The 22,809-nt window shown below is 39.5% G+C and overlaps 1 protein-coding gene across 2 annotated transcripts; it reads right to left on the bottom strand.

Annotated features, from left to right (window-relative positions):
- Positions 1-1,914: 1,914 nt before the first annotated feature.
- PYY (peptide YY) lies at positions 1,915-4,320 on the bottom strand. 2 transcript variants are annotated; one of them, XM_031966050.1, is made up of 4 exons: positions 4,179-4,320; positions 3,143-3,330; positions 2,734-2,819; positions 1,915-2,150 (listed from the first exon to the last, which is right to left on the bottom strand). In XM_031966050.1, the coding sequence occupies exons 2-4, from the start codon at positions 3,328-3,330 to the stop codon at positions 2,110-2,112; spliced, it is 315 nt and encodes a 104-aa protein (XP_031821910.1). In that variant the 5' UTR covers positions 4,179-4,320; the 3' UTR covers positions 1,915-2,109. The 2 variants fall into 2 exon arrangements, with proteins under 2 accessions (XP_031821910.1, XP_031821911.1); XM_031966051.1 differs by lacking the exon at positions 4,179-4,320 and adding an exon at positions 4,090-4,150.
- Between the last annotated feature and the right edge of the window lie 18,489 nt (positions 4,321-22,809).

Below are 22,809 nucleotides of genomic sequence, written 5' to 3'. Positions count from 1 at the left end.
GAGGTGATTATTACTCTGAACCAAAATTAAGGCTGCCTCCAGAAAACCTCCCCAAGAAACCTGCTCCCAGAGAACCATTATATTTTAAAGAAGAGAACACCACAAATGAATAACTTCTCAAACATGGCAGCCAGTGCAAATGCTGGCCTGCATGAGCGTGAAATGGCATCTCAAAACCCACTTGCCTCTTCTGCCTTGCAATTCCTTCCTGACTGTAGGTGACCAAATGCTAATCCTGAGATGGACACTGTGTGAGACCAAGAAGTTGGGATCTAAAATGGCAGATTAGAGGCAGCAACTAAGCTGACCACTCTCAACATTCCCTTCCCAACAACTCTAAAATGCTGCCTCTATCAGATTTCACAGTGGCAGAGCCAATAAAAGATAAGGGTGGATATTTTTTTGGCCTGAAAAAACTTGGAAGGTCTGAAGACTTCCAGGGTGGAGCCCTGTCCAGAGCACAAACATCCAGTGGCAGCAACAGCAGAAGCAGCTTTGGGAGCTCTCAGCCCAGAGATGATCAGGGAGTCAGACAACTGGTCAGACAGTGATTACAGGGGACCTGGTGCTGGCTTTGGGAATAGCCAGCACTGACTGGCAATCCTGTTGCACATACACAGTCTAAGTTGCACGTCCATGACAAGAAGAGCGTATGTGGTCAGTTCCAGGAGAGCGGGGATCCTTCTCACAGTTCTAGGGCCAAGAGGAGTGCTAGTGTTTGCAACTACATGGGGTAAGTGGCCCTGTAGGGGAAAGACCAGAATGGAGACCTGGAGAACGGTGACCACACCTCTCTCTGGATTAGACACCACCTTGAAAGGACCAAAAACTTGCACACACCCCCACACACCCCGCAAACCTACTCTGAAAACTGCAGCATAAAAATCTGAAGTCGGAGGAGTGGATCCTCTCTATTCCAGTTGAACACAATCCAATTTTAATATAAAGTTCAAAGACCAAAAATACATGATAAAATTAGCAGGCAAGTAGAACAGACACTTGCAATGATCCAGGGAGTGACAATGACTTGTACTAGGATGGAAGCTGTGCATGAAGAAACATTAGATGATCTCTTCTCTCAGACTCTCCCTCCCTCCCATCCTTGATTTACTTTCTTCTCAAGCAGCTTCACAACCCTGGATCACCCACTATGCTGCCCCTACTTGGATCTCAATCTTATCTCTGCCCCACCTCCCTCCACCAGCTTTCAGGAATCTGCTGCCATTCCTGTTCTTCCTCCTCCTAGTCCTTCCACCCTTTATTCGGTATCTCCTCCCCATGTTGCCTCTAAATAGGTATTCTATACTTCCCTAAGCCTTCAAAAAGTTCATTCCCAATAGGTTTAGGGCACTCTGGATTGCTCTCTTCCATTCCCTCCTTCAGGAAGACTCTATGAATACTTATCCCTCTTTGCTTCCCCTCAGTGCTCTCCCCATTCCCCAAACCCTGGTTTTCAGAATTTGATTCTGAGTTGAGTCTGTGGTTTTCTCTTATTCCCTGGGATTCAGGCAGGGGTCTTCTCTGAGTCTCACTGAGCCTAAGGTCTGTGAGTGCACGATCAGACTGAGAGTTCTCAAAGGGAGAAATAGTGTTTGCACCCATTAGACTGGGAGCTGGGGGTGGGGAGGGAAAGGGAGAGTATCTGCTCTTATCAGAGGAGAGAGCTTCATCTTATCTTTACTCAGATTTTTTCCCCCTTCTTTCCCTTTTGAAAGCCAGCTCTGCCCCAAGAGATGCTATAGTCCCTGGTCAATTGACCAGGGCAACCTCAACATTGGAACTGAGTTCCCACTCCCTCAACCTGTTCACACTGCTGGGCTCAGGTTTCTCTGGCATTTCTCTCTGTCAGGATGGAAAGCCAAGGATCAATAAAGAAGGACTGATGGAAGATGCAGAAAGGAGACAGACACGTTGTTTCCATGAAACTTGCTTTTTATTAAGAACCAGGAAACAGTCACTGATAGCCCTCCTGCAGATGCAAAAATGGAGGACTTAGAGCTCACTCAACTAGAAGCCCTCGGGTGCTCCCCCAAGAGTGGGAGGATCAGGTTCATTGGAGCAGGGAATCCTGGCCAGGTGGGACCTTCTCTGGTAAGCAAATGAGATCCATCAAAACTTGGAACCATCATCAAACATAAAGTTCTTCTCATCTGGAGGGGAGGAAGAAGAAGGAAGCTTTTCAGTCACAATTTAGGAGATGTAGGCAGGACCTGGGGAGGAGCAGAAGACTCCTTTATGGAGGAATGACCCGATCAGAAAACACGGATTACCATCTGAGACTGTCCAGGGGAGATTGGGCAATATGGAAGGAACAAGCACAGCAGAAATACGGAATCCTGGTTTGGGAAGAGGAGAATGGAGAAAGGAAGAAAGCCAGTGGATTGGCCCCACCTAATTCCTAGGAGAGATGGACCAAGTCTTACCTGCCTTCTATTTCCTCTTTTGCTTAGCCCAGCACACAATCCACACTGCAGTTACTTAATGATTGCTTGTGGAAGGAAGGAAGGAATAAATCAAAGAAAACCACAGGACCCCTTCAGAGGTAAACGAGGGAAAGAAACCACCAGATTTTCAACAAACCTACGGAACTCTTATCTTGTGCGAGGTCCTGTGTTAAGTGCAGAGGATACCCAGTCAAGTCCCTGCCCTTGAGGAACTTACCAGGAACTTGATAGTGGTTGGGAAGATGGGGATGCAAGGAAAAAGGGTTTGGAAAGGAGGGAGTGAATTTACCCAGACTTGCTGTTCTGGTTTCCTCTGCTGTCCGGAGCCTCTCAGCTAGCTGAGCTTCTGCTTTCATGCTATCCCTCTTCCCATACCTGGAGGCAAGGCAAGAAGGTGGGGAGGGGGTCAGCGCTTGGCTGGCCTGCGCTCCATCTTCACACTGAGAAGCTTGGTGGTCCTCCCCTGGGTGGAAGAGATATCCCCAGAGCCGGAGAATGACAGAAAAGAGTTGAGGGGAATGAGAAGATACAGAAAGTGACCTCAAAGCATGTCTCTCCCAGTCCCATTCCTCCCCAGTATTCTTTCATCTGCTGTAGGCAGGAGAGAAGCCCTGCCAAGACCCAGAGTGCATTTGTGAATGTTAAGCATAAACACACACACACACACACACTCCCCAGTACACAGCCTTGCCCCTCACCGCTGCCTGGTGATTAAATTGAGATAGTTCCGAAGTGAGTCATAGTAGCGATTTATCTCCTCCGGGGTGGCCTTTGGACCTGGGGGCTTGGGTTTGATGGGGTAGCTCTCCACCAGAGCCCCTAGGCAGGCCAGCAGAGCCAGTAGCTGAGCAGCTGACATCGCCCCTGGTCTCCAAATAGTCATCATCTGAAGAAGGAGAGAGAGGGCTAGCCCATCTCCCCATCATATTTCTCCTCTCTCCTTCCCAAACCTCCTTCCCATTCACCCTCTCAAAGGCTCCCAACAGCACCCAAAGCATTTAGCTTTCAGAGCTGGGAGGCTTCTTGGAGTCTGACCCTCTCATTTTACAGAGGAGGCAATGGAGACTGAGACAGAACTGTCTCGCCCAAAAATACACAGGTACCAACAAACATTTAGGCAGATTTGGGAACAAACACCTAAATCCACTCACAAACATCTTCACAGTCACCGTTTTCCCAAACCCAGCTTGTAAATTTGAGAAATGTGGGTATAATTAACTGGCCCACCTCCCCATCACTACCCTGGCTATTCCTTGCCCTTTCCCTACAGAATCCCAGTTATCAGAAAGAGGGAACCCTGTGGGGGAAAAAAAAACAAGCCAGCCAGCTGCTTGGTTGGGGCCTTCTTCACCCATTCTCACCACAACCTTGCCAGCCCCAGATAGCATCCTCCTTATTCCCTCCTCAGAGGTCAAGACCCCCAGATTCAGATGTTAAAGGACCATCTAGATCCTCCATCCTCAGAACACTCTATTATCTATTAAAAACACCCCTCCTTTTGTCTCTATTTGGGTAATGGTAAAGTCTCAATCTTGGCTCTCCACTTATTCCCAGTTACTGACATCACTTTTAGTCTCCTACATCTCACAGCCAAGTGTCCTCTCTAAACTCCCTTCTATCTTACTCTTAATTTTCCTCAGTTTACCTTAATTCCTTGGAGATGGTGGTCTCCTTTTCACACCCTTTACCCTGTCCCCAAACCCTTCCTTGCTTGTACCTATTTTAAATACTCACTGTATCAATTTGGGAGCTTAGGAAAAAGAAGCAGATAAAGCAAAGAAGGAGTAGGGGTTGAAGCTATTTGCTGGGCCCAGCTGACTCCTTCCTGGGTTTTCTCCTCCTGGGGCTTGTTTATAACTGCTAGAGAAGAGGGAAGGGAGGGGAAAGGAGAGGGCATTAGGAGAGGGGGAGGGCAAAAGAAGGAGGTGATCGAGAGGGGGAGGTCCTTCCTTCCCCTTCTAATAGGATCACCTGACTTCTTTACCAACATTGATAAGGATGTTGTTGCTACCTCCTTAGGAACTGAGGTGGGTTAGACTGATAGAGATAATAATGAAGGTCCCTCAGAAAAGGAATCCCCACTCCACCTTTCTCATCCCCTTAGCTGAATAAAAAAAGGACCAGGTGTGGTGAGTGCATAGAATCTATTTTTGATTTAGTTAATATTTTTCCCCAATTACATTCAAAAACATTTTTTACATTTGTTTTTTTAATTTTTTAATTCTAGGTTCCTTTCCTTATCCCCACCCACAAGTAAGAAACCACATGTGAAATTATGAAAAAACATTTCTATAAAAGTCAAGTTGTGAAAGAAAACAGATCTTCCATCCTAATGAAAATAAAAACCCTCAAGAAAAAATAAGTTTAAAAGAGAGAGAGAGAGAGAGAGAGAGAGAATGCTTCAATCTGTATTCAGACAATCAGTTAGTTCCTTCTTTGGGTATAGATAGGATTTTTCATTCTAAATCCTTCAGAGTAGTCATAGATGATTATTTTGCTGTGAATAGCAGTCATTTACAGCTAGTCCTCCCAGAACATTGCTATTACTTTGTATATAGTACATTTCACTTTTCTTGAGTTTATGAGGACTTTCCAGGTAATTTGTTGTTTTTTTTTTTTCTGAAATTATCCCACTCATCATTTCCCATAGAACAATAATTCTATCATAAGCACATACAACAGTTTATTGAGACATTCCCCAATTGATGGGCATCTCCTCAGTTTCTAATTATTTTGCCCTGAGAAGAGAGCTGCTATGAATATATCTTGTACATATAGGTAATTTTCCTCTTTTTTTTTTTTTTAATTTCTTTTGGTATTCATGCCTAGTAGTAGTGTTGTTAGGTCAAAGGATAATTTATAGCCCTTTGGACACAGATCATATCTTTTGATCATTATTAATTGGGGCATGGCTCTCCTTTTTTTAAATTTGATTCAGTTCCCTCTATCTTTGAAAAATGAGACCTTGTCAGAAAAAATTTGCTTTGAAAATTTTGAATTTGAATTTGAAAATTGAAAAAAAATTCTTTTTATAATTACTATTGCTAACTGTATTCCCCTCCCATTTATTTTCTCTCCTTTCACCCTGTCCCTCCTCAAAGTATTTTGGAACTGACCTCTCCCTCCCCTTTTATATCTCTTTTATCACTCTCCTCTCTTTTCCATATCTCATTCCCCTCCTATTGCAGGGTAAGATAAATTTCTAGAGGGTATAGAATCGATAGGATGAGTTCCCTACTTTGAATCCATGTCAAACCTGCTTCACTCACCACAGTTGTCCATCTAGACATTTTATTTTATCTGATCAGTACATGGGAGAAGGGCATTGACTGGATGGCTTCTAAGGTCTCATTCCAATATTTATTCAGCTCACTTGGGTGGGGAAAGGAGAGACTTCTGGAGGGGGGAGGGGGGGAGGAGCAGTTAGTAGCATCAGCAGAAGCATAAAAAAAAAAAAAAAGGAAGGTTTTTCAGACATTGTGGTTGGTGATTGGATTGAATAATTTTAGCCCCTGGACTTCATGTGGAAAGGAGGAAGTGCCTTGTGGTAGGTCTAAAGTGCTAAGGTATCAGGTGTGTGACATGGTGTTGTCTCTGAAAAGAATCAGGCTTGGTCTCCAATCTAAGCAAAGGCATTTAATGACATTTAAACACCCAGTTGGTAAGCCAGGCTCTCTGAAGGAGTCAGCAGCCCAGTAAAGCAAGACAAGGATTTTAAGAGTAAATGGTGCTGATTACACCAGAAGATATATAAAATCTGAGGTTGTAGGAGGAATTTGTTAACATGGTGAGGTCCTAAAGCCTTGGTAGAACTCTGCAGGCAGTTATGCATATAGAAAAATCCAACAGGGTGGGAGGGTGGCCAGGGGTATTAATGTATGATAATGACATTGTAACCATAGGTTCATCCAAGAACAGCTAAAAAGGGAAACTGTGCAGGCACCATGTTGGGGGAAAGATCTATGAAGGTTTGCGGTCCAATGTCCTGTTCTGTATTATGTTGTTGCTACTCTCTTATTCACTGATTTCTACACTATACCTAAACTAGATGGTGTGGTCATCAGGGCATACTGATCTGCTTTTTGCTAGTTATTTCTGTGAGGCTTGGAGTTGGAGCCAACAATTAGAATCCCATCAAAAGGACACCCTTTTTGTATGTCCTCTCTCCAAAAGGAAACAAGTACTTATTAAGTCCTTACCATACACTATGCTAGGAGCTTCCCAAATAGTATCTCATGGGGCAAGTAAGTGCTACTGTTATCCCCAATTCACAGTAAAGGAAACTGAGGCAGAAATAACTTAAGTGATTTGTCCAAGGTCATAAAATTAGTAAATATTTTTGAAGCTAGATTTAACCTTAGATCTCCCAAACTTGAGATCTACTATTCTATCTACTGTACTACCTAGCCTCCTCTACCTCTACATAAACTAAGATTTATATGCTGAGCAGTAGTAAACTTTACAAACTTTCATTCTCAGAAACAGTTGCATCTCAGATGACTCAGATGCACTCAGATGGTGCCAGCCAGGTACAAAACAGGCTAAGGGGGCCAAAGAAGCTGTCAATGATTAGAATTCTGCCTGACTAGCCATTCAACACCATCTTCCTAATGAATGGTGAGGTGAACCAAGACCACTGATTTTTTCAAGGGAAGTGTGCTATCTACCTAAGATTTGAATACAGCAGTGGAAAGAGCTAAGCACTCAAATACTTGGGATATCCTCCAAGCCTTATAAAGAATAAGAGATGACTCCCTCCAGTCCCTCACCTCCCTTCTCAAGCTATTCCAACTTATATTGGAGTCTGAAAATAAGAATTACACCAGGAATGTATAGGAGACCATGTCTTCATTAGACCAATGTCCCCACACTAATAGAAGTCTAGAACCTGATCTCCATCCCACCTCTATGGAGAAGTCAGATTCAGCACCTTCAACAGCTCCTTTGGACTCAAGATTTGGGGAAGGTGGATGATACAGGGAGATACGCGGGGCATCTCTGCTAGATACCAAAGCAGCTAATGGATTCCTAGAAGCTATGTAATAATCACATGAAAATCATTCATTGCTTTTCATTTTCCATTCTGCTGAGATATCATATCTAGTCCTAGCTTGTGGAAAGGGACAGAGCCAGAGCTAATAGACTGAGAGAAATCAAGAAATACAGAAAAAGAGAGAGATAATGAGAGTGAGACAGTAAAATGAACAGAACTAATAGATTGAAAGAAAGAAAACAAACCAAATATCAATCAATAGAGAAATGGAGAATGAGATAAGGATTTCAATAAAATTCACAAGTAAAATTAAAAGAACTCAAGAGACAGTGAAACAGATGAGAAGTAAGGAGGCATATTGGAGGGATAGGTATTGCACACACAGAGAAGGAGAAACAATGACAGAAACAGAATCATATCTGGAACAAAGATGTAAAGATAGAATTTATTGGTTATAGGACAGGAGGAGGGTTCCTAAGAATGAAAGGGAAGGACAGCAAGCACTGGAAAGAGAAGGAATGTGGCTTGGCTGAAATTCACCAAGATGACCTGGAAAATTTTCCCTTCCAACAACATTTTAATGTACTTCTCTTCTTGTTTCTACTCCATTACTGAAAAGCTCTGAATCGATATTAAAAGGTTCCATGATTTCTTCAGTCAGGAAACACCCCTACCAATGTACTCATCTATAACTTTTTAAAAAGCCGTAAGAATAAATAAAATAATAACAGTTTTCATTTTATGAATACCTATCATGTACCTACAAATATTTTCGATTTTCATTTTATTTTCACAACAGCCTTACAAGCTAGGTGCTCTTATTATCCCCATTTTCCAGGATGAGGACATGGACTTACCCAAGATCTCACAACTAGTTAACATGAAAATTCAGATTTTAACTAGGGACTTCCTAAATCTAGGTCTAGCACTGTCCCATTTCACCAATCTGTCTCAAAAGGGATCAGTGAACACAAGATACAAATTTTAAAATAATAGCAGAAAAATAAGTTTCCATCTACTCTGAATTTATATTCTAATTTTTCTATATTGTCAACCCCAATATGATTCATTAGAATGTTTTAACTGGGTTTTGGAAAGAAATGTAGCTGCAACTCATCAATGAGTTCGTGTTCTTCTATACGAAAAAAAAAGCTACTCTCAAATCCATAGAAACACAGTAAATATGTAAAGCAGAAGTTCAATAAAAAGTTAAATCTTTATTCACACCCCCCAAAAAAGTGTCTAAGTTGCTGAGGGAAGAACTTTTGTTTTTGCTTTTTGCTTCTTTTTCATAGTATTTTTTAACTAAAGCTTTTTACTTTCTAAATACATGGATGATTTTCTTCTCCCCCCCCCCCCTCCCCGCCCTTAGGCAATTGGGGTTAAGTGACTTACCCAGCTTCACACAGGTAGGAAGTATTAAGTGTCTGAGATCAAATTTGAACTCAGATCCTCCTGACTTCAAGACTAGTGCACTATCCACTGTGCTATCTAGCTGCCCCCACGTGGATAATTTTCAACATTCACCCCTATAAAAAACTCTGTGTGCCAATAATCTTCCCTTCCTTCCCCTACTCTCTTTCCTAGAGGGCAAGTGATGAAATGTTATAAACATGTGTAATTCTTCCATATATATTTCCACAAATATGCTACACAAGAAAAATCAAATCAAACAGGAAAAAATGAAAAAGAAAACAAAATTATAAGCAAACAACAACAAAAAGAATGAAAATACAATGTCATGGTCCACATTCACTTCCCACTGTTCTCTCTCAGGGTACAAATGGTTCTCTTCATTATAAAACCATTGAAACTATCCTGAATCATCTCATTGTTGAGGAGAGCCACATCCATCAGAGTTGTTTAATCTCTCTTTCCTATCTCTGGCTCTTTTCTCTTTCACTATCTCTACTCTATTTTTCCATTCCTCTTCTTGTCGCTTCTCACTTTCTTCTTCATTTTCTATGTCTCCCCATCTCTCTCTCTCTCTCTCTTTCCTCATGTTTTCTTATCTCTCTCCTCTTCTATTCTTATATCTTCTCTTCATTTACCTCTTCCTTCATGTCTTCTTACCTCTCTCCTCCATTTCTCTCTCCCCCATTACTCATCTTTTACCCTCATCTCCTTATCTCTCTCTTCCATTTATCTCTCTGCTTCTCTTATTTCTCTCCTCACTTTATTTTTCACCTTTAAAAAAATCTTTCTTTTCCATTTCTGTCTCCCCATCTCTTCTCACCTCTCTCCTCCCATTTCTGTTTCCCCATCATTTATCTCTCTCCCCTTCTCTTCTTATCTCTCTTCTCCATTTATCTCTTTTCTTATTTCTTCTCCATTTAAATCGCTCCCTCATCTCTTATCTCTCCTCCATCTTTCTCCCCATCTTTTCTCATCTCTCTCTCTCCTCAATTTATCTCTCTCTCTCTCATCTCTTATTTCTCTCCTCCCCTTATATGTCATTTATCCTTTTCATCTTTTCTTACCTTATTCTCTACTTCTCTTCCCTATTTTTCTCTTTCCTCATCTCATGTCCTCTTATTTCTCTTCTTTTCTCTCTTCTCCATTTCTCTCTCCCCATTTCTTTCCCTCATCTCTTTCTATATTTCTCCTTCATTTTTCTCTCTCTCCTTATCTCTTCTCCATTTCTCAGTTCTTACCTCTTCTCTCCATTTTTCTCTCTCATCTCCTCTCATTTCTCTTCTCCATTTATCTCTGTCCTCCATTTATTTTTCTCCCCTATCTCTTTTTATTTTTCTTCTCCATTTTTCCCATTTCTCTCTCCCCATCTCTTCTCATCTTTTTTCTTTATTTTTCTCTCCTCTTATCTTCCTCTTCCATTTCTCTCTCTCCCCATCTCTTCTCTTCTCTTCCCATCTCCTTTCATCTATTTATTTCCTTCCTTCTCTTCTTATCTCTCACCCCCATTTATCTCTCTCCTCATTTCTTCCTCTTATCTCTCCTTCATTTATCTCTTTCCTTCATCTCTTCTTATCTTTCTTCATCATCTCTACCTCATCTTTTTTTAATCGCCCTCTTCTCCATCTCTCTCTCTCTCCTTGTCTCTTATCGTTCTTCTCCATTTCCCTCTTCCTCATTTCTCTTTCTCCTCATCTCTTCTCATTTCTCTCCTCATCTCTCTCCTCCATTTCTCTCTCTCCCCCATTTAGCTCTCTTCTCTTCCCTCTCCATTTTCTCTCTCATCTCTCCCCCCATCTTTTTCTTATCTCTCTCTCCTCCCTTTATTTCTCTTATCGCTTTTCTTTATTTCTCTCTTCCCTCCTCCCCCAGATTTTTCTCTCCTCCAATTCTAGGGGGGGAAATTCCTATTTCTCTCCTTGTCTCTACTGAGACTTTTGATCTCTTTAATCTTGGGAAGAAATCTATTAGTGGCACAAGACAGAGTTCAAAATTAGCAGTTAGAAAACTAGGTTTGCAATTTCAGCTCTGCCACTTATAGCTTAGACGAACTTGGGCAATTCATTTAACTTTTTCCTAGAACCTTAGTTGCCTCATCTGTTAGATGAGGGGGTCAGATCAGATGACCTATAAAGCCATCCCTTCTGACCCTAAATCACTGATCCTAATTAGTCTCCTAATCACCCTTTCTGTGTCTTGTCTCTTCTCTCTCCCATGTTTGTTCCTCATCTCCCTCCCTCTCCTTTCCTTTCTCCTTTCCTCCTCCCATCTGAGACTCCTGAGGCTATTCTCCCATCTATCCCCTCTCTATCCTCCATGCTTTTCACTATCCACTTATCCTGGGGCAGGATGTAAATATGTGTTGGAGAAGAAAGAAGGGGATTGAAACCACTATGTGTCATTTATTCTTTTCCTCTTTAACATCTCCATTAGTTCTAAAACCCATGGAAAAATCATTAGTTCTGACTATATCAGATCAGTCATCCATCAGCAATTAGAGAACAGGGAAGGAGGGAGAGAAATAAATGAACGATCGCCTTCCATCTGCACCACTGCCTTGGATGAATGTGGCAGTGACATCTGGGAAGGGAACAGAGGGGCCTCCAGGTTTGTCAGGTTGTAAATCATGACACCTGGACCCCTCCCTAGCTCACCTCTTCAGCTTCATTATCCTCACGTGCTTCCTGGCAAGGGAACGGGAAAAGATTGGTATAGAAAAAGACAGGTCAGATCATATGCTCCGGGGGCAATTCAATTGACTCTTAAAAACTGAGGCTTCAGCCTCCAGGTACTAAGAATTTTGGGGGGGAGACAATGGCCCCCATTCCTTCTCTCTCACTTCCTACACATGTCTTTTGCAACCCTCATTTGCAGAAGCCTTAGCTGCAGATCCATCTCTGTGGAAAATGGGGAAGGCCTCTCTGCTGGACATAGCAGAGAGGGAAATTAATGCCTCTTGGACTCAAGAGACTCCCTGCTGGATATTCCCTGGGAGAACAGAAGATCAAATTCCAGTAGCTCAAAAAAATAATTGGAGCATCCAGGTTTTAGGCATATACAATTTTTCAAACACACCATTTCCTGAGTAGTTTTATACGATGAAGTAAACTCACACTAGCATATGGGCTTAAGCATACTCTCACATTCTCCTACATACAAAATAATCTAAACTCATTCAGTCTCTCTCTCTCTCTCTCTCTCTCTCTCAATCTCTCTCTCTCTCTCTCTCTGTTTCTCTCTGTCTCTCTCTCTCTCTCTCTCTCTGTTTCTCTCTCTCTCTCTCTCTTTCTCTCTCTTTCTCTCTCTGTTTCTCTCTCTCTGTTTCTCTCTCTCTGTTTCTCTCTCTTCTCTGTTTCTCTCTTTTCTCTTTCTCTCTCTCTGTTTCTCTCTCTCTCTTTCTCTGTTTCTCCTTTCTCTCTCTGTTTCTCTCTCTTCTCTTTCTCTCTGTTTTCTCTCTCTCCTTGTTTCTCTCTCTCTCTCTCTCTGTTTCTCTCTCTCTTTTCTCTCTCTCTCTCTTTTCTCTCTCTGTTTCTCTCTCTCTCTGTCATTCTCTCTCTCTCTAGCTGTTTCTCTCTCTCTCTCTCCTCTCTCTCTCTGTTTCTCTCTCTCTCTCTGTTTCCTGTCTCTCTCTCTGTTTCCTCTCTCTCTCTGTTCTCTCTTCTTCTCTCTCTCTCTCTCTCGTTCCTCCTCTCTTCTTTCTCTTTTCACACACAAACACCATGGAAAGTCCAGACTATAGACCTAGAGATTACCCAAATCCCTCCATGTCCAATACACCTGATCCTGAGGGCCTCTTCAAGGTATATTTTACCACTATTAGGAACCCATGTATCAAGGCTATCCATCTCTGGCCAGGGTGGGGGATGAGGATGGGAGAAGAGGAAATGGGCTTCTCTTGTGCCAATACCGGGGCCCCTGAATTTCTTGAGGTAAGAAGAGTTTGTTTGTCAAGGTAAGTGGCATCTGTGTACAGAGCTGAGCCAGAGATGTACTTGTCCTGGCCTTATCTCCCTCAAACACCCGCTAACCTTCCGTCTTGCCACACCCCACACCTGGAAATGGTTTCACGGATGGTTCCCAATGTGCTCATTAACTGCTCAGTCCGGAAAATCTTTATCTTATCTGCCCCATCAGAGATAACAGGCTACATGGTGAAGGTGGGTGGGATGGAGGAGATGAGAGTGCCCCAGAGGCCCCACTGTGGGACAAATATCACCACCACCCTTGGTACTCCCTGCCTATGGGGATCTTAACCACCCAAATGGGAATCTGGGAGGGAGAGGGGAAATGGGCCTGTCAGAGAAAATGACAGACTCCAAGGAAAATATCATCTAACAGAAGGAGAAATTGAAACCAGAGGAATCATTTGACCAATATCATCCAGCTGCTTACAAGTGGAATTGAGACTAAAACGCAGATCTATTGATTGACAGCTAATGTCTGCCCACTCCAGGAATAGAGGCCTGAGAACATTCAGAAAGGCAGCCCCTTTCTCCATCCCACCATTCCATGCTTCAATCCTCCTTAATTTCAGGCAAATTTTTAATGCCTCAGTTTCTTCTTCTTTTTTTCCCCTGAGGCAATTGGGGTTAAGTGACTTTCCCAGGCTCACAGAGCCAGGAAGTGTTGAGTGTCTGAGACCAAATTTGAACTCTGGTCCTCCTGACTTCAGAGCAGGTGCTCTATTCACCGTAACTGCCCCTTTGCCTCGGTTTCTTAACAAAAATTGGAACATGGGAGATTTGGACTAGCTGGTCTGTGTTCTAGGATTCTCAAGAGTTACTGTACCCCTCCTCATCCTCACCCCCATCACACACACATATTATACTGTACCAGTTCGCCATCCCCTTCAACTCACTGCTATGAAACTCCCATGAGTTCACAAAACAAGGACAGACACTAGGCAAGATTTAAGACAGATGAGTCTAATTATAACACCAATGACTGAGCTAGGTGATAGATACAATGGATAGATATTGGACTGGAAATCAGGGAGACTTGGATTCAAATTTGGCTTTAGCTACTCGCTAGCTGTGTGACTCTAGGCAAGTCATTTAACTTTTGTTTTGTCTATGTTTTCCCATCTGTAAAATGGGAATAATGATAGTACTTATTTCCCAGGATTATTGTAGAATCAAATAAGATAATTGTAAAGAGTTTAGTACAGTGCCCTGCATACAGTTAGTACTATATAAATGTAATTGTTATTATTAAACAGGAATAGATATTAGGCAAGACTTAAGACAGACATGTCTTACTGAGGCACAGTGGGTAGAGTGCTGAACTTCGGTCAAGAAGATCTAAGATCAAATTCTGTCTCAGATATTTACTAATTGTGTCACTTTATCAAGTGTCACAAATCTGTCAATTTCCTCACCTGTAAAATGAGATTAAGATAGCACTTTTCTCCCTAGATTGTTGTGAGAATAAAATATTTCTAAAGTACTTTTCAAACCCTAAAGTGCTATGTAAATCAAGGTGTTTTTACTGTTATCACTAACCAGAGCTGTAACCAAGGCTATTTTCACCTGGCACAAAAGCAAGAGAGGTAGCATCTAACCCTAGCCTCATGTGGGTTTATAGGCCCTCCAAGAACCTGAGGATAAAGGGAAGAAAGGAGAAATTGTGCCCTTGCAGAGAGTAATATGCTTTATTTACTATGTTAGTTATAAATAAATGAAAAATATTTATTAGGCACTATGTGGCAAGCACTGTGCTAAACCTTGAAAATAACAAAACATTTAAGACACTTTCTGCTTTCAAGGACCTTTTTTTTTTTTTTTTTTTTTTTTTTTTTTTTTTGGTGTGGTAATCCAAATTAAGACTTGCTCAAGATCACACAACTAGTGTCAAGTATCTAAGGCTGGATTTGAACTCAGGCCCTCCTACCCCATCACTGCACCACCTGGCTGCCCCAAAGACCTCCTATATATATATATATATATATATATATATATAAAGTCAAATGAAAAAGTTCCCCAATTTGCAAGATGGGGCAGCAAAGCAGTTGATAACACCTAGCACAGTGCCACCATAGCAGTCTGATGTTTAAAAAGTTTGAGACACATAGTTTCTGAGTAATTTAATCATGCTATTAATAAAGTCAGCATGTTTACTGTCAATAATAAGAGGTCAGTGGCATTCTAGAATGCTAAAGACGCCTCGTTGTAGTGGGCTCACAATCTATTCTTGTCCTTCATTTTCAAAGACTACCATGACAGAAGGGAGGTAATACTATGCCATTCAAGAGAGCTGGAGGGAGGGCTGTGGAAGGTCACCTTCCTCAATTTTTCCTCCCCAGCCATCTAGGTCCAGTGGATCCACAGCTTGATATGGATCAGGACAACTGGAGATGGTCCTGGAAATAGTGCTAGATCTTGATCTTTTTAAGCTAAGGTCTTTTCCCAGGTTTGTCTGAAGCAAAGCCATTCGCTGCTTAAGTTTGGAAGAATGGGTGTTCCTGAGGATGGCAATCAATTCTGATTGGTTAACAATGGGAGAATGAATATTACAATAAGAGAAGAGCTATATTACAATAAAGTTCTTGAGGGTACACGTCCTGGTCAAAGAGACTTACAAATCAAAGAGGGAATCCACTTCTAGTCCAGACCAATCTGAGTAACTATAAAGAGCAGAAATCCTCCCATTAGCCTAAACTTAATTTCTTTTATTGTCTGATTAGGTCTTAGCCTGGGTAAGTTTTTGCTCAAGACTTCCCACAGTTGTTGATTTCTGGATGAGGAAGTAGAAAAGAGGAAAAACTTTGGTCCTGATTCAATAATTAGTTATTAATATGAGAGAAATAATAATTACTCTCAGCAGTTTCTAGTGTTAAGCCATTTGACAGTGGCAAGAACTTTGTTTTCTAGCTCTTCAGGCTCTGTGTCTAAAGCATCTGAACAAACAATTACTAGGCTGCAATCTCCTGGAATATTCACTTTGGGGACTGAACTAAGAAAAATAGTGGAAGGAAAAGGAAGAGTCACTCCCTGGGCCTGTGGACTTAGGGTTCTATGATATTTTCATCTGATGGGAGGCGGTGGTCAAAATGGTAGTGATTTGAATCTCCTGCACATATTACTTCCCAATGTTTCCCTTAGGGTGCTTCAGCCAAGCTGGCATGCATCCAGGCCCAAGGGTAGTTGATAGGGATGGTTGTCTAAGTCAAAGCTTAAATTGTAGATTATGATCATCACCTAACTGAATGGGGAGGGGAGTTGTGATAAATTTGACAACAGTAAAAGGTTTCTGAATACTTTTCAATATCAATTATTTAGCCAAGATTTAATTCTTTATGGAAAAATAAACAAGCAAATTTGCTTTCATCTTTAATAAATGATAAAATGATATTATCCCGAAGAATTGTTTTAAAATAAACTTTTTTATGATTTATTATCAATAATATATGATTTGTATACTCATTTTACATACTTATATATCCAGGGTCATGTAACAATTTCTCAAAGGCAAAAAGGGGTCATGAGTAGAAGAAGTTTAAGCCTAGTCTAGGTGACACAAATTCCAAGGGCTCTTGGACTCAGTGTGTGGATATGAATAGAAGGGATAGTGAAGGTGGTAGCACTGGAGATTTGACTCAACTGGCAAACAAGACCTGCTGTCTTGTCTCTCCTTTGGGGTGCTAAACACTTCAATCAGTCTGCTTTCTTGCTCATTAGTCATGACTCTGCTATTGCTCCCCATGCTTTTCTCAGCACAGAGAAAGGAACACTACACACACACACACACACACACACACAGTCATATATTCCAGACCAGATTTTGGAACATGCTGCCAAGCACGTGGGTGGTGCAGTGGACAGAACTCCAGGCCAACAGTCAGTAAGACCTGAGTTCAGATATTAGCTGTTTGACCCTGGGCAAATCACTTGAAACAACCACGCTTCAGTTTCCTCAGCTGCAAAATGGATATAATAATAGTAGACAGCTAGGTGATACAATGAATGGAGCATTGGACCTCTAATCATGACTTCAAATCCAGCCTCAGACACACTTACTAGGTGTGTGACCCTGGGCAAGTCACTTCATCCTTTTTGCCTCAGTTTCTTCCTCTGTAAAATGAGCTGGAGAAGGAAATGAGAAACTACTCCAGTATCTTTGCCAAGAAAACCCCAAGTGGGACTACAAAGAGTCAGATCTGATTAAAACAACTGAACAATACACATCACATTAAGGTTGTTTTGAGGATCAAATGAGATAACATTTATAAAGGGTTTAGCACTCTGCCTGGTATATAGTAGGCACTTAATAAATGCATGTTCCCTTTCCCTCCCCTTCTTTTGTATTAGCATATATAGCTGAAGAGCTGATCCCCTTCTCACACATACATAAGAGATATGAAACACAGGTGACTCTTTTCTGGGTTATTCATGTTTCTTCAGCTTCTGAATAGCCATTTCCTATGATTCCCAATTCAGAAAAGTTGAAAAGTGTCCAAAGAAATGGATAACCAGATTGAGTACTAAGACCATACCATGTGAGTATCTGTCAAGAAGAAAAGGGATAAAACTTGTCCTGTCTCCAGAAAGAAGAAGCAGAAACAGTGAGTTTAAGAAGTGCAAAGAGGTAGATTTCAACTTGATGTCCAGAAAAGGGGGAAGGGAATAAGCACTTATTTAGCACCTACTATATGCTAAGCATTTTATAAATATATTAATGTTTATGTTGTGCTATAATTAATTATAATATATAATATATAACAAATATCTGACCTATATATATTATATATTTACATATGAGATAATTATATATTTAATTTTGTGTTGTAATATAATAAAATACATAATAATATATAAATATAATTTATATTAAGATAGTAACATTGATCCTCACAATCACCCTGGGAAGTTGGTACTATTCTTGTGCCTTATTTGTGCCTCAATTTCACAACTGAGGAAATTGAGGCAGTTAGGAATTAAGTGGCTTGTCTAAGGTCACATATCTAATAATTCTTAAACTGATTTTAAAGTCAGATCTTCCTGAATCCAGCTGCAATGCTCTTGTTTTTTTTTTTTTTAACAGTTTTCAGTTACATCAAAATTTTTGTTTCTTGGCAAAGATACTAGAACTGGTTTATCATTTCCTTCTGCAGTTCAAGTTACATATGAGGAAATTGAGGCAAATAGAGTTAAGTGATTTGCTCAGGGTCACACAGCTAGTAAAGTGCTTGAGGCCAGATTTGAAATCGGGAAGATGAGAATTCCTCACTCCACGCCCCAAACTGTATACTATGGTATCACCTAACTACATGTACCATTCTTTGGTTTAATGTAGTTATTTGCTCTGGTAGGGAACTGGCTTAATTTCATTAGGTTTTCTGACAAAACATGGGCATTGGTCTACTATTCTCATTTTGGAGATAAAGATATAAGGACAAAGGAACAGAATACATGGCATAATGGGAAAAGTGCTGGATTTAGAATCAGGGGACCCAGGTTAGAATCCCAGCTCTGCCACTTGAGAATTTGAACAAGTAGCCTGATCTCTCTGGGCCTCAATTTCCTTGTCTGTAAAATGGACATCCTGACATGCTGACTTCTAAGATCCCTTCTTTTTCCTTTATTTTAATAGTATTTTTTTTCCAAATACATGCAAAAATAGTGTCCAATATTCACCTTTGCGAAACCTTGTGTTCCAAATTTCTTTCCCTCTCTCCTCCCACTTCCCTCTCCCCAAGACAGCAAGCAATTGGATATGTTAATCATGTGCAATTCTTCTAAACATATTTCCATATTCATCATGCTGTGCAAAAAAAATTATCAAAAGGGGAAAAAACATGAGAAATGAAAAACAAACAAGAAAGGAAAAAACCAAAAAAGATAAAAATATTATGCTGTGATCTACCGGCTCTCCAGTGTGGATGGCATTTTCTATCACAAGTCTATTGGAATTGCCTTGAATCACCTCATCTTTGAAAAGAACCACGTCCTTCAGAGCTGATCATCACACAATCTTCTTGTTGCTGTGTACAATGTTCTCTTGGTTTTGCTCATTTCGCTCAGCATCAGTTCATGTAAATCTGAAATCACCCTGCTAATCATTTCTTCTTTTTAATTATTTTTCTATTAAAGCTTTTTAATTTTCAAAAAAACATGCATGGATAATTTTTCAACATTAATCCTTACAAAACCTCGTGTTCCAATTCCCCCCCTTTTCCCCTCCTTATCACCCCCGCCTTTTCTCCACTCCCTTCCCTAGATGGCAAGTAATCCAATGTATGTTATGAAGAATTGGACACAACTCAAAAAACTAAACAACAAAAAATAAGAGGGTAGAATGAGACAATTGGTTTTTTTTTTAAGATTTTTTTTGAGCAAAATTTTTTTAATTAAAGCTTTTTATTTTTCAAAACATATGCATGGACAATTCTTCAACATTAGCCCTTGCAAAACCTTGTGTTCCAATTCCCCCCCCCCCTTCTCCACACACTCCCCTAGATGGAAAGTAGTCCAATATATGTTAAACAAGGTAGAAGTATGTTAACTCCAATACATGAATATATATATATATATATATATATATATATATATATATATATATACACAATTATCATGTCACACAAGAAAAAAAGAGAAGCAAAATAAAATGCAAACAAACAATAAGAAGAAGAATGAAAATACTATGTTGTGAACCACATTCAGTTCCCACAGTCTTCTCTCTGGATATAGATGACTCTCTTCATCACTGAACAAGTGAAACTGGTTTGAATCATCTCATTGTTGAAGAGAACCATATCCACCAGAATTGAGCATCATATAGTCTTGTTGTTGCCATGTATAATGATCTCCTGGTTCTGCTCATTTCACTTAGCATGAGTTCATTTAAGCCTCTCCAGGTCTCTCTGAAATCATCCTGCTGGTTGTGTCTTACAGAACAATAATATTCCATAACATTCATATACCATAATTTATTCAGCCATTCTCCAACTGATGGGCATCCATTTAATTTTCAGTTGCTTGCCACTACAAAAAGGGCTGTCACAAACAGTTTTGCTCGTATGGGTCCCTTTCCCTCCTTTAAGATCTCTTTGGGATATAAGCCCAGTAGTAACACTGCTGGGTCAAAGGGTATGCACAGTTTGATAACTTTTTGATTATAGTTCCAAATTGTTCTCCAAAATGGTTGAATCTGTTCACAGTTCCACCAACAATGTATCAGAGTACCAGTTTCCCCACATCCCCTCCAACTTTCATCATTTTTTTTTTCAGTCATCTTAGCCAATCTGACAGGTGTATAGTAGTATCTCAGAGTTGTCTTTGCATTTTTCTGATCAATAGTGATTTGGAGCACCTTTTCATGTGGCTACAGATAGATTCAATTTCTCCATCTGAAAATTGTTCATATCCTTTGACCATTTATCAATTGAAGAATGGCTTGATTTCTTATAAATTTGAGTCAATTTTCTATATATTTTGGAAATGAGGCCTTTATCAGAACCTTTGAATATAAAAATGTTTTCCCAGTGTATTGCTTCCCTGCTAATCTTGTGCATATTAGTTTTGTTTGTACAACAACTTTTTAACTTAACATAATCAAAATTATCTATTTCATGATTAATAACGATCTCTAGTTCTTCTTTGGTCGCAAATTCCTTTCTCCTCCACAGGTCTGAGAGGTAAACTATCCTATGTTCTTCTCATTTATTTATAATATCATTCTTTATATATAGATCATGAACCCATTTTGACCTTATCTTCGTATACAATGTTAAGTGTGGGTCAATGCCTAGTTTCTGCCATACTAGTTTCCAATTTTCCCAGCAGTTTTTATCAAATAGTGAGTTCTTATCCCAAAAGCTGGGATCTTTGACTTTGTCAAACACTCGATTGCTATATTTATTAACTATTTTGTCCTGTAAATCTAACTTATTCCACTGATCAACTAGTCTGTTTCTTAGCCAGTACCAAATGATTTTGATGACCACTGCTTTAGAATATAGTTTTAGATCTGGTTCAGCTAGGCCACCTTCATTTGATTTTTTTTTTCATTAGTTCCCTTCAAATTCTTGACCTTTTATTCTTCCAGATGAATTTTGTTATTTTTTTAGGTCAATAAAATAGTTTCTTGGGAGTTTGATTGCTATAGCACTAAATAAATAGATGAGTTTAGGGAGTATTATCATCTTTATTATATTTGTTCGACCTATCCAAGAGCATTTGATATTTTTCCAATTGTTTAGATCTGACTTTGTGTGGAAAGTGTTTTATAGTTTTGCTCATATAGTTTCTGACTTTCCCTTGGCAGATAGATTCCCAAATATTTTATACTATCAACAGTCATTTTAAATGGAATTTCTCTTTGTATCTGTTGCTGTTGCTGTTGCTGATTTATGTGGATTTATTTTGTATCCTGCAACTTTGCTAAAGTTGTGAATTATTTCTAATAGCTTTTTTTGTTGATTCTTTGGGGTTCTCTAAGTACATCATCATATCATCTGCAAAGAGTGATCATTTGGTTTCCTCATTACCTATTCTAATTCCTTTAATCTTTTTCATCTCTTATTGCCAAAGCTAGCATTTCTAATACAATATTGAATAGGAATGGTGATAGTGGGCAACCTTGTTTCAACTCTGATCTTATTGGGAATGGTTCAGTTTATCCCCATTCCATATGATGCTTACTGATGGTTTTAAATAGATGCTACTGACTATTTTAAGGAAAAGGCCATTTATTCCTATCCTCTTTAGTGTTTTTAATAGGAATGGTGTTGGATTTTATCAAATGCTTCTGCATCTATTGAGATATTTATATGGTTTTTGTTCACTTGGTTATTGATATAGTCAATTATGCTAATAGTTTTCCTAATACTGAACCAGCCCTGCACTCTTGGTATAAATCCTACTTGATCATGGTGTATTATCCTGGGGATGATTTTCTTTAATCTCTTTGCTAATGTTTTATTTAAGATTTTTGCATCAATATTCATTAAGGAGACTGGTCTCTAATTTTCTTTCTCTGTTTTTGTCCTACCTGGTTTAGGTCTGTGTCATAAAAGGAATTTGGTAGGAGTCCTTCATTCCCTATTTTTTCAAATAATTTAAATAGTATTGGAATTACTTTCTTTTACTGGTCTTTAAATGTTTGGTAGAATTCACATATTAATCCATCTGGTCCTGGGGATTTTTTCTTAGTGAGTTGATTAAAATCTTGTTCTATTTCTTTTTCTGAAATAGGATTATTTAAGGAATTTACTTCCTCCTCTGTTAATCTGGGCAATCTATATTTTTTGTAGGTATTCCTCCATTTCACTTATGTTATCAAATTTATTGGCATAAAGTTGGACAAAGTTGGGCAAAGTAATTCCTAATTATTACTCTAATTTCCTCTTCATTGGCAGAAAATTCTCTCTTTTCATATTTAAGACTAACAATTTGATTTTCCTCTTCCCTTTTTCTAATAAAATTTACTAATGGTTTTATCTATTTTTGTTTTTTTTTCATAAAACCAATTCTTAGTTTTATTAATTCAATATTTTTTTACTTTTAGTTTTATTAATCTCCTTTTATTTTTTTAGAATTTCAAATTTGATATTTGATTGGGGGGTTTTAATTTGCTCTTTTTCTAGCTTTTTTAGTTGCAAGCCCAATTCATTGATCTTCTCTTTCTCTATTTTAAGCAAGTAACCATCTAGAGATATAAAATTCCCCTTGTTACCTTGTTATGCTTTGGCTGCATCCCCACAAATTTTGGTATGTTTTCTCAGTGTCATTCTCTTGGATGAAATTATTATGGCTATGATTTGCTGTTTTATCCATTCATACTTTAGGATGAGATTGTTTAGTTTCCAATTACTTTTTAGTCTGTTTTCTTCCGGTTTTTATTGAATGTAATTTTTAATGCATCATAATCTGAAAAAATGCATTTACTATTTCTACCTTTCTGCATTTGATTTTGAAGTCTTTATGTCCTAATATATGGTCAATTTTTGCATATGTCCATGAA

This window comes from Sarcophilus harrisii, chromosome 4 (genome assembly GCF_902635505.1).
Source record: "Sarcophilus harrisii chromosome 4, mSarHar1.11, whole genome shotgun sequence".
Lineage (NCBI taxonomy): Eukaryota > Metazoa > Chordata > Mammalia > Dasyuromorphia > Dasyuridae > Sarcophilus > Sarcophilus harrisii.
The sequence above is the reverse complement of the archived record's forward strand: the minus strand, read 5'-3'. Positions and strand labels throughout refer to the sequence as shown.

Coding starts and splice junctions, on each gene's coding strand:
- PYY (XM_031966050.1), bottom strand. CDS start 3,330: ATGATGACTATTTGGAGACCAGGGGCGATGTCAGCTGCTCAGCTACTG. Junction 2,820..3,142: donor AATTTAATCACCAGGCAGCG/GTGAGGGGCAAG, acceptor CCTTGCCTCCAG/GTATGGGAAGAGGGATAGCA. Junction 2,151..2,733: donor AACCAGAACAGCAAGTCTGG/GTAAATTCACTC, acceptor CCTCCCCTCCAG/ATGAGAAGAACTTTATGTTT.